This window comes from Gigantopelta aegis, chromosome 1 (assembly GCF_016097555.1).
Source record: "Gigantopelta aegis isolate Gae_Host chromosome 1, Gae_host_genome, whole genome shotgun sequence".
In the NCBI taxonomy this organism is placed as follows: Eukaryota; Metazoa; Mollusca; class Gastropoda; order Neomphalida; family Peltospiridae; genus Gigantopelta; species Gigantopelta aegis.
Window position 1 is genome coordinate 45,890,337 of NC_054699.1, and position 18,099 is coordinate 45,908,435.

Sequence of the window (18,099 nt, forward strand, 5' to 3'; positions counted from 1 at the left end):
TAAATGGCAACGAAGGTGTATACACACAAAACACATATTCACTGTCACGAGAAAAGGAATGTGTGATAATGTTTTGTTTAATGACGCCACTAGATCATATTGATTTGTTCGTCATCGGCTATTGGATGTCAAACATTTGGTAATTCTGACTGGTAGTCATCTGAGGAAACCCATTACATGTTTTTTTCTGATGCAGCAAGGGATCTTTTATATGCAAGTTTCAGTGAAAAATTCAGTAGACTGTCTAAGTGCATCACTTCATCGGCCAGTAATAAAGGATAAGTAATAGATCTAAGAAAATATATTGGTCCCGGCCATAAGCGTACGAGACGTCGGGAGTGGGTGGTGGGGGTGCGGGGGGGGGGGGGGGGGGGGGGGGGGGGGGGTGTGTGTGTGTGTAAAACCTTAAATTAGGGCAAAAATCATAGAGATGTTCGGGCATAATGTGCTAACCTGAGACCTTTTCACTATGTATTTCCATACTTCCTCCCTCAAAACTATTTGTAATCCATGTAAAAATGAGTAGAGATTCCTTTATAGCTGGGGCCTAATTCACAAAGGTCTCTTAGACTCTGCTAGACAACAAAGCATCCTCTTTGTAAGTCTTTTAGCATTGCACTGCGAGATCGCTAAGTTGCGAGAGTTTAGTGAATTAGGTAGTAATTTTGGTAGTAATGCCAGTATGAATAAATGTTATTATCCTGATTCTGGTATTTTCGTTTAATTCTGGGGGAAACCAGCCTGTTCCCCTACAAAAATGGGAGCCCGTACGCCTATGATCCCAGCTAAGTTTTATCCACTGGTCTGAAGCTCTGATATGTGTTGCCAACTTTCTCCATTAAATTGCCATGGAATTACAACTGACTACAAGATTGTGAAACTTCAAGATGTGTTTTATTTTTTAATACAAGTCAGATAGATAAAACAATAGATCCTACACTATAAATGCTTAATTATTAAAATTATATTTGACATTGTTAATTTAAATGGGGCTGTATAGCTTCAAAAGTTGTTTTATTTAACGTATATACTGTCATGCATTTCAGAGAGCTAAAACGAGATGTTCCGAAACCCCCTGGTTGTTTCGGTGACCCTGCACAGTTCGCTACTGCTGTGAATATCGTAAACGCCGAGAAACCCGTCAATAAACAAGGAGACAACAAAGGTAATGTCAGTGGCGTGCTCAGTAAACTAGCATTGGTGGATCCAGAGGCTGGTCTTATGATTCCCCCCCCCCCCTCCCGACCATTTGAACTGCCCTTTTTAATAACTTTTTATAATATCCTCTTTTTAATTATTATCCCTCCTCAGTTGCTTTCGGCAAACTCAAATATGTTATTTTAGGACTCGACATCCTTATACCGTCGGTGGGAAGAAAGAAGAAGAAGGAAATGTTTTATTTAACGACGCACTCAACACATTTTATTTACGGTTATATGGCGTCAGACATATAGTTAAGGACCACACAGATATTGAGAGAGGAAACCCGCTGTCGCCACTTCATGGGCTACTCTTTTCGATTAGCAGCAAGGGATCTTTTATATGCACCATTCCATAGACAGGATAATACATACCACGGCCTTTGATATACCAGTCGTGGAGCTACTCCCCATGACACTACATCCTTACACTGTCTGTAGGAAGACTGCCATTCCCAGGACACTACATCCTTTTACCGTATGTAGTACTGGCACTCCCAAGACACGACGTCCTTACACCGTCTGTAGGAGACTCTCACTCTCATGACACGACATCCTAACACCGTTTGTAGCAAGACTGCCACCCCATGCCACCCCATGCCACGACATCCTAACACTGTTTGTAGCAAGACTGCCACCCCATGCCACTACATCCTTACACCGTATATAGGAAGACTGCCACTCCCAGGACATTAAATCCTTATACCGTCTGTAGGAAGACTGCCACTACCAGGACACTATATCCTTATACCGTATATAGGAAGACTGCCACTCTCAGGACATTAAATCCTTATACCGTCTGTAGGAAGACTACCACTACCAGGACACTATATCCTTACACCGTTTGTAGTAAGACTGCCACCCCAGGACACTACATCCTAACACCGTTTGTAGCAAGACTGCCACCCCAGGACACTACATCCTTACACCGTGTATAGGAAGACTGCCACTCCCAGGACATTAAATCCTTACACCGTCTGTAGGAAGACTGCCACTACCCGGACACTATATCCTGATAACATGTGTAGGACTGCCACTATTCAGGACATTACATCCTTACACCGTCTGTAGGAAGACTGCCACTCCCAGGACACTACATCCTTATACCGTCTGAAGTACTGGCACTCCCAAGACACGACGTCATTACACCGTCTGTAGGAGACTGTCACTCTCATGACATGATATCCTAACACCGTTTGTAGCAAGACTGCCACCCCATGCCACTACATCCTAACACCGTTTGTAGCAAGACTGCCACTCCATTCCACGACATCCTAACACTGTTTGTAGCAAGACTGCCACCCCAAGCCACTACACTCTTACACCGTATATAGGAAGACTGCCACCCATGCCACGACGTCCTAACACCGTTTTAGCAAGACTGCCACCCCATGCCACGACATGCTAACACCGTTTATAGCAAGACTGCCACCCCATGCCACGACATGCTAACACCGTTTATAGCAAGACTGCCACCCCATGCCACGACATCCTAACACCGTTTATAGCAAGACTGCTACCCCATGCCACTACATCCTTACACCGTTTGTAGCAAGACTGCCACCCCATGCCACGACATGCTAACACCGTTTGTAGCAAGACTGCCACCCCATGCCACTACATCCTTACACCGTTTGTAGCAAGACAGCCACCCCATGCCACCCCATGCCACGACATCCTAACACCGTTTGTAGCAAGACTGCCACGACATCCTAACACCGACTGTAGGAAGACTGCCACTCACAAGACACGACGTCCTCGCACCGTCTATAGGAAGACTGCCACTCCCAGGACTCGACATCCTTACACCGTCTGTAGGAAGACTGCCACTCCCAGGACTCGACATCCTCACACCGTCTGTAGGAAGACTGCCACTCCCAGGACACGACGTCCTAACACTGTTTATAGCAAGACTGCTACCCCATGCCACTACATCCTTACACCGTTTGTAGCAAGACTGCCACCCCATGCCACGACATGGTAACACCGTTTGTAGCAAGACTGCCACCCCATGCCACTACATCCTTACACCGTTTGTAGCAAGACAGCCACCCCATGCCACCCCATGCCACGACATCCTAACACCGTTTGTAGCAAGACTGCCACCCCATCCACGACATCCTAACACCGTTTGTAGCAAGACTGCCACGACATCCTAACACCGTTTGTAGCAAGACTGCCACGACATCCTAACACCGTTTGTAGCAAGACTGCCACGACATCCTAACACCGACTGTAGGAAGACTGCCACTCACAAGACACGACGTCCTCGCACCGTCTATAGGAAGACTGCCGCTCCCAGGACTCGACATCCTTACACCGTCTGTAGGAAGACTGCCACTCCCAGGACTCGACATCCTCACACCGTCTGTAGGAAGACTGCCACTCCCAGGACACGACGTCCTTACACCGTCTGTAGGAAGACTGCCACTCCCAGGACACGACGTCCTTACACCGTCTGTAGGAAGACTGCCACTCACTGGACACGACGTCCTTACACCGTCTGTAGGAAGACTGCCACTCACAGGACACGACGTCCTTACACCGTCTGTAGGAAGACTGCCACTCCCAGGACTTGACATCCTTACACCGTCTGTAGGAAGACTGCCACTCCCAGGACACTACATCCTTACACCGTCTGTAGGAAGACTGCCACTCCCAGGACTCGACATCCTCACACCGTCTGTAGGAAGACTGCTACCCCAGGACACTACATCCTTACACCGTCTGTAGGAAGACTGCCACTCCCAGGACACTACACCCTTACATCGTCTGTAGGAAGACGGTCACTCCCAGGATTACATCCTTACACCGTCTGTAGGAAGACTGCCACTCCCAGGATTACATCATTACACCGTCTGTAGGAAGACTGTCACTCCCAGGATTACATCCTTACACCGTCTGTAGGAAGACTGCCACTCCCAGGATTACATCATTACACCGTCTGTAGGAAGACTGTCACTCCCAGGATTACATCCGTACACCGTCTGTAGGAAGACTGCCACTCCCAGGATTACATCCTTACACCGTCTGTAGAAAGACTGCTACCCCAGGACACTACATCCTTACACCGTCTGTAGGAAGACTGCCACTCCCAGGACACGACATCCTCACACCGTCTGTAGGAAGACTGCCACTCCCAGGACACGACATCCTTACACCGTCTGTAGGAAGACTGCCACTCCCATGACATTAAATCCTTACACCGTCTGTAGGAAGACTGCTACTACCAGGACACTATATCCTGATACCATGTGTAGGACTACCACTATTCAGGACATTACATCCTTACACCGTCTGTAGGAAGACTGTCACTCCCAGGACACTACATCCTTATACCGTCTGAAGTACTGGCACTCCCAAGACACGACGTCATTACACCGTCTGTAGGAGACTGTCACTCTCATGACATGACATCCTAACACCGTTTGTAGCAAGACTGCCACCCCATGCCACTACATCCTAACACTGTTTGTAGCAAGACTGCCACACCATGCCACTACATCCTTACACCGTTTGTAGCAAGACTGCCACCCCATGCCACCCCATGCCACGACATCCTAACACCGTTTGTAGCAAGACTGCCACCCCATGCCACGACATGCTAACACCGTTTGTAGCAAGACTGCCACCCCATGCCACTACATCCTTACACCGTTTGTAGCAAGACTGCCACCCCATGCCACGACATGCTAACACCGTTTGTAGCAAGACTGCCACCCCATCCACGACATCCTAACACAGTTTGTAGCAAGACTGCCACCCCATTCCACGACATCCTAACACCGTTTGTAGCAAGACTGCCACCCCATGACACTGATTCTTATACCGTCTATAGGAAGACTGCCACTCCCAGGACTCGACATCCTTACACCGTCTGTAGGAAGACTGCCACTCCCAGGACACGACGTCCTTATACCATCTGTAGGAAGACTGCCACTCCCAGGACACGACATCCTAACACCGTTTGTAGCAAGACTGCCACCCCATTCCACGACATTCTAACACCGTTTGTAGCAAGACTGCCACCCCATGACACTGATTCTTATACCGTCTATAGGAAGACTGCCACTCCCAGGACTCGACATCCTTACACCGTCTGTAGGAAGACTGCCACTCCCAGGACACGACGTCCTTATACCGTCTGTAGGAAGACTGCCACTCCCAGGACACGACATCCTTATACCGTCTGTAGGAAGACTGCCACTCCCAGGACTCGACGTCCTTACACCGTCTGTAGGAAGACTGCCACTTCCAGGACACGACGTCCTTACACCGTCTGTAGGAAGACTGCCACTCCCAGGACTCGACGTCCTTACACCGTCTGTAGGAAGACTGCCACTCCCAGGACTCGACATCCTTACACCGTCTGTAGGAAGACTGCCACTCCCAGGACACGACGTCCTTATACCGTCTGTAGGAAGACTGCCACTCCCAGGACACGACATCCTTATACCGTCTGTAGGAAGACTGCCACTCCCAGGACTCGACGTCCTTACACCGTCTGTAGGAAGACTGCCACTTCCAGGACACGACGTCCTTACACCGTCTGTAGGAAGACTGCCACTCCCAGGACTCGACGTCCTTACACCGTCTGTAGGAAGACTGCCACTCCCAGGACTCGACATCCTTACACCGTCTGTAGGAAGACTGCCACTCCCAGGACACTACATCCTTACACCGTCTATAGGAAGACTGCCACTCCCAGGACTCGACATCCTTACACCGTCTGTAGGAAGACTGCCACTCCCAGGACTCGACATCCTTATACCATCTGTAGGAAGACTGCCACTCCCAGGACTCGACATCCTTACACCGTCTGTAGGAAGACTGCCACTCCCAGGACACTACATCCTTACACCGTCTATAGGAAGACTGCCACTCCCAGGACTCAACATCCTTACACCGTCTGTAGGAAGACTGCCACTCCCAGGACTCGACATCCTTATACCATCTGTAGGAAGACTGCCACTCCCAGGACTCGACATCCTTACACCGTCTGTAGGAAGACTGCCACTCCCAGGACTCGACATCCTTACACCGTCTGTAGGAAGACTGCTACTCACAGGACTCGACATCCTTACACCGTCTGTAGGAAGACTGTCACTCCCAGGACACTACACCCTTACATCGTCTATAGGAAGACTGCCACTCCCAGGACTCGACGTCGTTACACCGTCTGTAGGAAGACTGCCACTCCCAGGACACGACGTCCTTACACCATCTGTAGGAAGACTGCCACTCCCAGGACACGACATCCTTACACCATCTGTAGGAAGACTGCCACTCCCAGGACACGACATTCTTATGCCATTTGTAGGTAGACTGCATCAACACTACAATTATTATTTACATATATGTACAATCAGACGTCGTTACAATGCTTGTCCTTCTGCTATATCCATTCCCAGTCTGGAGCTCGACGCGGTAAGACGTGTTTGTTTCGCTTGTGCACACTGCACATGCTTTCGTGTGCTCGACTTGAGGATCCTTCATTTCGTTATTTTTGTCAGCGAAATGAAGTTTTCTACTGGGATGTATGCGGCCACTGGAATTGATTGAACGCTGGAACGCTTCTCGTTTCGACAGCCTGCACCACCAGGTTGGATTCTTTTTTAGCGAGATTCCTTGCCTCCACGTCATTTCTCCGGCTGAGTATGTCGACTTGTTTTTTCGTGACTCGTATGACGGCCATTCTGCAGAACGCCACGGTTGTTCGCGTTTAGTCTCTACATGTCCGAGCCTGTCCTAGCAGCACTGGAAGATTGATCGCCCCACTTTAAGAAGAAATAGGAAGTGGGGTCGGCCCCTACTACTCTTTTCTAGACTTTACTTTGCTTTATAGTGATACCATCTCGTATCGTCCGGAGTCGGGCCCGTCCGCACCACTATACCAACCCATGACAACTAGATTATACCCTAGTCTGATACTCTCTCTCGTTCAGACGGATCGGACTTCTCAAGATCTGTATTTCAGCACAGCACTACACCTTCAACGTCTAATGACTGTCAATCTAGGGGTTTTCTTGACGGGATGCAACCCATCTCGTCGCTATAAGCTGTGCACCCAAACGGCCTTAACGAAGCCACTCACGTGGACATATCGATCGGACTTTAAACTTTTAGATCTGCGTTCAAAATTTGATGTCGAAATTACTTTCTTTTTTTAAATATTATTAAATCATTCTCTCATTTAATTTTGGACTGTCCTTCTGAAATGCTCCAAATTATATAAATATTCGGCCGAGCAGTCAATTCTTTTTATGTAACTTTTTTCTTTCTTTTTTTTAAATTTATTCTATTAATTTGTTTACTAATTGTTATTTTCAAAATTCTGCCCATTTTCAACTCTCCCCCCCCCCCCCCCCCCCCCCCCATCCCGAGTCAGGCCACCGATCTTTTCGGAGGTCTGACTCGGGATGGGCGGGTTCGAAACCCTAATTTGTATATGGGCACGTTAAACTAGTTATCATCATCTGCTATATCAAAAATGTTCATTGTAGTGAACTTGTCGTGAGTTAGACCGGCCTCGGTGGCGTCGTGGTTAGGCCATCGGTCTACAGGCTGGTAGGTACTGGGTTCGGATCCCAGTCGAGGCATGGGATTTTTAATCCAAATACCGACTCCAAACCCTGAGTGAGTGCTCCGCAAGGCTCAGTGGGTCCTTAACCATATGTCTGACGCCATATAACCGTAAATAAAATGTGTTGAGTGCGTCGTTAAATAAAACATTTCCTTCCTTGTCGTGAGTTATCTCCCTTGCCATAACGACATAAGGAAAAATACTGGTTAATATAATAGTTATTATCAATTTTTAATTGTAAAATCCATTCATTTCAAATTATTTTCGTGTTTATATCCAATTAAGGTTCAAACACGCTGTCCTGGGCACACACTTCAGCTATCCGGGCTGTCTGACCAGGACAGTGGGTTAGTTGTTAGTGGTTAGTAGATAGTGATAGAGAAGAGGGTGTTGTGGTCTACCACCTACCCATTGAGTCGTTAAAGCTCGCTCTGGGTGGGAGCCGGTACCGGGCTGCGAACATATACTTACCAGCCTTATGTCCGATGGCCTAACCACGACGCCATGGAGACTGGTAATTGTAACAGAAAACCAAATAGCTTTTAAATAATTAATGCATTGCAACATATACATTCTTGAAAAGCATTATAAATCTGTTAATGAATAAACATACGAGGTGCTTACTGTGTTACTGACGGATATCGTTCATCCCCGTAAACATTTCATAATAAATCTTAAACTTAATTTAGATACATATCAAATATATTTAAATTGGCATCTGTTTTAACAATGAGAAATTAATGCATTATTGTCGGAATAACACACATAAACTTCATACAATTAGCTATAAAATTAGATAATTTTCAGGATTTTTAATGTATATTCACATTGAGGTTTTTCATTGAAAATGGTCCCAAAACGATTTTCTTTTCAGATTTCAGAAGGATGTTGTTCCATAATTAATCATCACATAGTTGTAATATTTATATTTTATACAGAAATTCAGGTGCACTTGACAGCGAAAAAAAGGTTAAATGCGTGTAATGAATGTAAGACAGTGTTTTAGTGTCTTAAAATGGCTGCTAATAAGATAAAATGCCATTTTAATGATTGTTCAGTTGTCTCTAGGCAATCAGTTTAACTACTGTAAACTACAAGTATGCTATATATATATAGCAGACCTTCATGATCTTCTTAGTCTCATAGAACATTTTATGCCTCTGTGTACATTATTTATCGACATAATAGGACTAGACTATAGCACAAAATAATAATAACCATTTTCGAGCTAAATTTAACAACTACCACGGTTAGCAAAATGACCATTTCTTAAAATCTACTTGGAATACAGAGCCTAAATTACGGATTTTCTATGTGGATGATGGAGTAATATTTTATACAAATTAGAGAATAATACTGTATTACAATACATTAACTTTCCAGATCTGAAGCAGACAATCATATAATACATTTCCACATCTCTGTTTCAGATCTCGAAATATATTGTATTATTGTCTGTTTCAGATCTAGAAATGTATTGTATTATTGTCTGTTTCAGATCTAGAAATGTATTGCATTATTGTCTGTTTCAAATCTAGAACATTGTATTATTGTCTGTTTCAGATCTAGAAATGTATTATATTATTGTCTGTTTCAGATCTAGAACTGTATTGTATTGTTGTCTGTTTCAAATCTAGAAATGCATTGTATTATTGTTTGTTTCAGATCTAGATATATGTTGTATTATTGTCTGTTTCAGATCTAGAAATCTATTGTAATATTGTCTGTTTCAGATCTGAAAATGTATTGTATTGTTGTCTGTTTCAGATCTGGAAATCTATTGTATTATTGTCTGTTTCAGATCTGGAAATGTATTGTATTATTGTCTGTTTCAGATCTGGAAATCTATTGTATTATTGTCTGTTTCAGATCTGGAAATGTATTGTATTATTCTCTGTGAGAAGAAAGAGATCAGGACTCCAGCTGTTAAGCTGTCGGAAAAATGGAACCACAGAGCAACATTCTACCGGAAAAAGCCGAACGAAGACATAGAGATACAGGTACATGTCCATGGAAAACAAATATATTTAACAAAGCCGAACGAAGACATAGAGATACAGGTACATGTCCATGGGAAACAAATATATTTAACAAAGCCGAACGAAGACATAGAGATACAGGTACATGTCCATGGGAAACAAATATATTAAACAAAGCCGAACGAAGACATAGAGATACAGGTACATGTCCATGGGAAACAAATATATTAAACAAAGCCGAACGAAGACAGAGAGATACAGGTACATGTCCATGGAAAACAAATATATTAAACAAAGCCGAACGAAGACAGAGAGATACAGGTACATGTCCATGGGAAACAAATATATTTAACAAAGCCGAACGAAGACATAGAGATACAGGTACCTGTCCATGGAAAACAAATATATTGAAGCACTATACATCCTCTTTAAGTATTTTAAGGGGGATGTAAAAATATGTTTCTCGTACTACAAATTCAGGAATACTTGTAATATTTTACATAAAATATTAATTTTAGTTCCTCCTAGGTCAGGCCAGGTCATAGATCTTTAAGTGTACATTCAGGACAAACCGTCCAGGGGAGGTAAGGGTCTGGGGAAAGTCGGAGAGTGGGTCGGCCGTGCTGGCATGTGCAAGGGAGCACAAGCAGCCCGATCAGGATCGGTAGCGGGCGACGGTTAGTACCCCCCAAAGGTTTCTGGTCTTTATAGAATTCTAATTAGCTAGAGATCGAACAAAAATAATCGTTTTTAAAATTAAATTATAATTCAATTAATTAATATTGAAATGATATTGCTGACATAACTGTCTTGGTTTATGCATTATCAGCTTTTTGCGGAATATCTGCATGTGGTGTGCACAGGCATGCAGATATTACTGCAAATAGTTTGCTTGTTGCTTTAAAATACAATGTCATTTTGGTTGCTTTGTTACATTTATATTCTTTTTATGTTACATTATAATAAAGGTTGTATGCTAATATTTTACTTTACATTAAGATATAATGTTTTGCATATTACATCAAAATACATATATTATTATTATTATTATTATTAATATTAATATTATTATTATTATTACGTAAGAAATTTAATATTATAATTTAAAATCTGGTTGGTCTACTACAAATATTAGGACAACAAACATATTGTTTATATGGACACTGATATTCGAAACGAAAATATTTGTAATATGCAATTTTAGTCATCTAAAAGACTGTTAGTGGGAAACATAAATATTATTACAATGAAAGGAAACTCAGAATAGTCTCTGCATTTCGTACAGTTGTGTTTTGTCATTTATCTAGGTGTGGGAAACCAATCTTCTAAGGGATGCCATGCTTGGGTCTGTGACGCTGCCGATGTCGAAGGCTCACGAATACACGGGCGGAAACATTATCAGACGTTACGACCTGACCATCAAAGGAGACGACGACAAGACTGAAAGAACTGGATTCATCTGGCTCAACGTGTTTCACACTCCTAATCTGGATTTAGTGTAAAACTCCTAATCTCGACTTAGTGTGAAACTCTGGTTCATCGTATTTCACACTACTAATCAGGACTAGTGTGAAACTCTGGTTCAACGCGTTTCACACTCCTAATCTGGACTTCAGCATGAAACTGTATTCGTATCTTCTGACTCAAAATGTTTCACATTTCAAATTTGCAGTTAGTGTGAAACTGTTCGAATATATTTTCAGTAGCATCTGGGTCAATGCTTTTTACATATCCAGCTTGAGATGTGGAACTGCATTCAAATCGTTTCGGCGAATTGTGGCTCAGAATTGCTCACGTTTCACATCTGTAGTTAGTTTATAACTGTTCGAATAAATTAAAAGACATCTGGATCAATGCTTTTCACACATTAATCTGGAGATAGTGTGAAACTGTGTGCGAATCTGTTCACTGCACTTCGGCTCAAAATGTTTCATATTTCAAATCTGCTTATTTGGGTAAAACAGTGGTCAAACGTATTCAGTAAAGATAACTTCTGGCTCAACGCGTTTCACATTTGAAATACACTGTTTGTGTAAGACTGTGCTCGGATATATTCGGCGACATTTTGCTCAAAATGTATCACACCTTATTATTGTTATTAGTGTGAAGCCATGTTGGTTATAAATACACAAAGTGTGTGTGTGAAATATATCTGACTCAAAGTGTACTCACATCGAATTCGTTCAGTAGTTTGTCGCTCAAAGTGTGTTTACCAGGCCTGTTGCCAGGGGACATGGGGGACGTTCCCCTGAAAAGTTTGTCCACCCCCCCCCCCCCCCCCCCCGAAAAAAAGAAAAAAAAAGAAGAAAAAGAAAAGAATCTGCTGGACATTAGCTATTGTGTGTGTGCCTTGATTACATATGCCCCCTTAAACATGAATGTCACAAATGATGCCAGCTGGCCACGGACCTGCGTGTTACACTGCGAATATATTCATAAACGTTCTGAGATTGAAAGTGTGTTATACTATTCAATGTCCTAAAGCGTTTTTACTTCTAAATATTCAGTACTGGTTATCACACTGTATTATCTTTTTATACTATTCAATGTCCTAAAGCGTTTTTACTTGTAAATATTCAGTACTGGTTATCATGCTGTACTATCTTTTTATACTATTCAATGTCCTAAAGCGTTTTCACTTCTAGATATTCATTACTGGTTATCATGATGTACTATCTTTTTATACTATTCAATGTCCTAAAGCGTTTTTGCTTCTAAATATTCAGTACTGGTTATTATGCTGTACTATCCTTGTGTATTAGTCAATGCCCTAAAGCATTTTTTCCTGTAAATATCCAGTACTGGGTACCATGCTGTACTATCTGTTTATACTATTCAATGTCAAAAAACGTTTTTACTTATAAATATTCAGTACTGGTTATCATGCTGTACTATCTTTTATACTATTCAATGTCATAAAGCGTTTTTACTTCTAGATATTCATTACTGGTTATCATGCTTTACTATCTGTTTATACCAATCAATGTCCTAAAGCGTTTTTATTTCTAGATATTCAGTACTGGTTATAATGCTGTACTATCTTTTTATACTATTCAATGCCATAATACGTTTTTACTTCTAAATATCCAGTACTGGTTATCACGATGTACTATCTTTTTATACTATTCAATGTCATAAAGCGTTTTTACTTGTAAATATTCAGTACTGGTTATCATGCTGTACTATCTTTTTATACTATTCAATGTCCTAAAGCGTTTATACTTCCAGATATCCTATAGTGTTTTTACTTCTAAATATTCAGTACTGGTTATCATGTTGTACTATCTTTTTCATACCATTCAATGTCCTAAAGCGTTTTTACTTGTAACTATTCAGAACTGATTAGCTTGTCAGAAAGTGTTTCTCTGTTCATTCTGTTTTCTTGTACTCATATCGTTTAACATTTCGTATGTGCTGCCTGTGACACACCAGGTTCGAGTTCATTCATTGCCATTAATTTTGTTATGGGTGGGGGGGGGGGGGGGGGGGAGGGCGGAACATTGCCTAGTGGTAAAGCTCTCGCTTGATTAGCGATCGGCCTAGGATTGATCCCTATCGGCTGGCCCATTGGGCTATTTGTCGTTCCAGCCAGTACATCACGACTGGTATATCAAAGGCCGTAGTATGTGCTATCCTGTATGTGGGATACTACATAATGAAAGATCGCTTGTATATCATGAGTCTCAGTGATTAATGAGATTCATTGAATGAACCACTATATTGCTAAATGCCCATTCGACTCTGCATTGTGCAAAAAATCCAGACCCGACCAAGTATTACGGTTTTTGTCGTTTAGATTTTATACACCAGTCGTGGTGCACTGGTTGGAACTAGAAATATTCGAACCGTCCCATATTTATAAAGGTGTTTTAACGTTAAAACATGTTTTAAAATGATAAAGCAATTTGATAGCAAAATCTAATGAATATAAACCGGTTTTAGGTTTAAAACGCTCACACTAAAACACGTTTTGATAACCATATTTATAAAAACATTTAAATTCTAAAACGTTTTTTGACACACCCTAAACACATGTTTTACTTAAAACAACGAACGGGCGTGTGTCTGGACTCAGTCGCTGCTACAGTTTTACACATCAACCATGGATAAGTTTCGACAAGTACATCTTCGTATAGGTTATAAGGCATTAAGACGTTTCTTCAGAAATAAGAAGGGGTGGAGCGAAACGGAGCCCGTTCATATTTGTGAAAAAACGTCTTAAGCCATCTAACCGATTTAGACGGCATTTCAAATGTTCAATACTTGATATGGGCGGGCAAGCGTCATTGCGTGTTTGCACCAGTTGTTTTGACGTCTGTTGAGGCCCATTTTGTAATAAACGACCCATTTTGTAATATGTACCCATTTTGTAATAAAAAACGACCCATTTTGTAATATGTACCCATTTTGTAATAAAAAACGACCCATTCTGTATTAAACGTAGGTACCCATTTTGTAATAAAATCGGACCCATTTTGTAATAATAAATAGGTGCCCATTTTGTAATAAAAAAATGCCCATTCTGTAATAAAGGCTTAAAACAGATTACAACATAGGTATAGGCCTTTGTTTAATATATACAAAGTGAAATAATATTAAACTTTGTGTTTAGATTTATTTCGATGGTCGATGATTCGCCTGGGATACGAAATTTCTAACGCTAACCCCCTAAATATACATTGTTTTCTTGTTCCAACCAGTGCTATTCGGTTGGGGTATGAAGAACCAAGTATGTTCTACAGCTGTGTATCAAAAATAGTAGCTTGTGTGGGTAGTCTGTATCATAATTATCGGAACAGCAACAGCTGATTAAAATACTTTGTGATGTTAAAGAAGCATACATTAAAGATTTAATTAATATTGATAAGTATATTAGTTTGGCATAAAAATTATAAGTTAAGGCACTCTCTTGTCTAAAAGCATACTAGTTGTGACTTTTCTTTTATACTGTTTGTGAATGTAATACTTTTATGCATGTAGGTAACATTTAGTTTATATATTTCATTGTATTATTACCTAACATGAAAACCAAAAGCGTGTAATTGATGAATATAATAATTGAATTCTCTTGTGCGTTTATACATACTGTGTATATATGCTGTGCTGATAAGCTTACAGCTTAAAGCAATAAAATAATTGAATTGAAACACATATACATTTAAAACAGGAGATGATTATTTTGTCGTGCATTGATTATACTCTCCGTATGGATGAAAATTTGGATCCTAGCTAAAATAATACAAAGGTGAATGAATACATATACACAATCCAATGAATGCATATGTAAGCTGCACATTTTTGTACCCCAGCCCTTGAATTCTCCTTAATTTGCATCAGTTTACTTTTAACTAAATGTTGTTTATTCGTACTATAGATTACACATCAATTTTCTTTTTTCAGATCCTTTGATAAAGTAGCCGCTAAAGCAGCAAGTTGAAAACATAATATTTTGATGTTCCTTTCTGAACATGTTGATTGAAGGACGGTTTCTTTTGAAAACGCGAGCACACCAGGATGAAAGACAAAAAAATATTGAAACCTAATTTCTTTGTACTTGATTATTTCTTTTCATTTGTTTTAGGATTCGTCGTCATTGTAAACATGTTAACTTGGTTATTCTGTAATATTATTACACTGTATATATTTAAAATGTTCATATTTATGGGATTATTAGCAAATGTACATAGAAGTTTAGAAAGAAAATATATATATATATATATATATATATATATATATATATATATATATATATATATATATATATACCTAATATTGCCGGTAACCATAACAAAAGAAGAATAAGAATAAGAAAGGCAGGTGTGGATATATATATATATATATATATATATATATATATATATATATATATATATATATATATATGCATTCAAGACCGCATATGAGCACATAGTCAGGCGACAAATTAAAGTACAGTGTAAGCGGTAAATCGGTTAATGGACAGTACCTGTACACAATAATTGTAGAATTAACTTCCACAACCATCGGCTGAATGATCACATGTGTTTTATGTGTATTGTTCACTTTCTCGTGGTGGGTGGGGGATGGGGTAGGGCAGCTGGGGTGTGTGGGGAGGGAGTGTCAGTGGGAAATCACTTTTGACGGATACTAGTTTAAGTGTATTTCAGCTTAAGTAGTTGTCGATTAAATCCACTATTTTTAATCAGCTGCTACGGCTTTTACAACACATAAATGTAGGTTACTTTCTCTTACACATATCTACACTTAGATTATAATGTAACAGTCGTGGCGTAATGGGGGGGGGGGGGGGAGGTGGTTGGAACGGCAAAAAGCCCAATTGACGTGTTCACCGAGAAGGTTCTATCCTGTTACCCAAGTCCCCCAGGCGAACGTTCAACCGATTAAGCTAGATCCCGCCCCGATCATGATAGATAATACCACACGATGGGTATTTTATATGCACTTTTCCATAGTCAGGATAGTACATACCAGGGCTTTTAGTATACCAGTTTTAGGGTACTGGTTGGAACAGACAAAAAACCCAATTTGTGTGTCTACAGAAGTTCGATCCTGCGACACAAGCACCTCAAGCGAGCGGTCTGGAGTAATGGATGAACGGAAAAACTGAGTAGGTTCACTTACAGAATCAACCTTAAGACATATTCGTACCCCTGACGAACTCCCAACCACTGAAAAAAATCTAAACACAAAGTTTAAAATTATTTCAATTTGTATATATTTAACATCTATGTCGTATTCTGACGTTTTAAGCCTTTATTACAGAATGGACATTTTTTTTATTACAAAATGGGTACCTATTTTTTATTACAAAATGGGTCCGATTTTATTACAAAATGGGTACCTATGTTTATTACAGAATGGGTCGTTTTTTATTACAAAATGGGTACTTATTACAAAATGGGTCGTTTTTTATTACAAAATGGGTACATATTACAAAATTGGTCGTTTATTACAAAATGGGCCTCAACAGACGTCATTCATACAGCTATTGGCGATGATGTCATGCCAATTGTGTCGAAGTAATTTTGGCCACGTGACTTGTTATTATGACGGCTAATTGGTAGGTCTTCACGATTAAGACGATCGAAATGCTGATATCCGATTGGTTGAATTGGAGAGAAACCGAGAAATGCCGTCTAAAACATCTTCAAGATATCAACTACGTCCGTGCAATACTTTATAATCACTGCCGTGTTTACGATTTATATTTGTGATTATGACGGCTGCATGTACTTCTTTGTTTGTATCAAGACGCGCAGTGTTTATTATAGGGTCCTTCATATATTACGTAACGCTTTTTTTGGTCAAACTTGAGACGCTCCCTCCCCTTGTATCACTCCGCAATGCTAAACCGTACACTCATACCCCACCCAATCCCCACCGCCATCCTGGCAAAGGCAATCTTTCACCAAGCTTGTAGAAATCCGCCATTATGGCTTTCAGCTCTATGTGTAATTCTCAGGGGCCTAACTTGGGATTTTCACGTGGTACGCAGACTTTTTCGGCGATGGAATAAGACGCATACACATACACGCATTTACATCATATATTTTACTTTAAAAAATATTTGTAATCTCAGGTGGTACGCAGCTGCGTACCTGCGTGTATGGAAGCTAGTCCCCCAATTCTTACTGTGTTTTTATAACTACCTACATAGAATAAAGTTTGTTTTTGTTTAACAAAACTACTAAAACACATTGATTTATTAATCATCGCCTATTGGATGTTCAACATGTTTCCATTAGTTGCAAGGGATCTTTTATATGCACCATCCCACAGACAGGATACTACATACTACGGCCTTTGATATGCCACTAGTGGTGCACTGGCTGGAACGAGAAATAGCCCAATGGGCCCACTGGCGGGAATCGATCCCATACCGACCGCACATCAGACGAGTGGTTTACCATTGTGCTACACTCCGGCCCACCTACAAAGTATAGTGGAATAACAAAACTGCATTACGTAACGCTGTTCAACACACCCCTACCCACTATAAACGCCACATAACGTTTTGTACATCCACAGCCCACCCCACCCCCAAACCCACCCCAGCCAAGTGTTACGTATTATTTGAATGGTCTCGGTACGTGTTTAATAGTTATGATTTTAATTATCTCCTTATATGGAGTTGTATTAAACGGCATTGTTCATGGCTACACTGTAAGACAAGAATAAAAACGTATTTTTACCTAAACCACAAATGGGTCAGTTGTGATTGTTCATCTGAACTAGTTCACGCTAGGTGAATATGAACTGAAATACACACCGAGTTTGGTCGCCGAGGACAGCCGGACTTGTGTGTTTACGTAGTTGACCAATAGCCACACGACTCGTA

General features: G+C 41.1%; 1 protein-coding gene across 2 annotated transcripts in view; it reads left to right on the plus strand.

Moving 5' to 3' along the window:
• LOC121375896 (calpain-5-like) overlaps positions 1-14,118 on the plus strand; it is a 46,735-nt gene extending 32,617 nt beyond the window's left edge. For both annotated transcript variants that reach the window (XM_041503591.1, XM_041503600.1), the window contains 3 exons: positions 1,047-1,165; positions 9,652-9,782; positions 11,069-14,118. In XM_041503591.1, the coding sequence (XP_041359525.1) occupies positions 1,047-1,165; positions 9,652-9,782; positions 11,069-11,263 (445 nt within the window). In that variant the 3' untranslated portion in view covers positions 11,264-14,118. The remainder of the gene's footprint in view (positions 1-1,046; positions 1,166-9,651; positions 9,783-11,068) is intronic.
• The last annotated feature ends 3,981 nt before the right edge of the window (positions 14,119-18,099 follow it).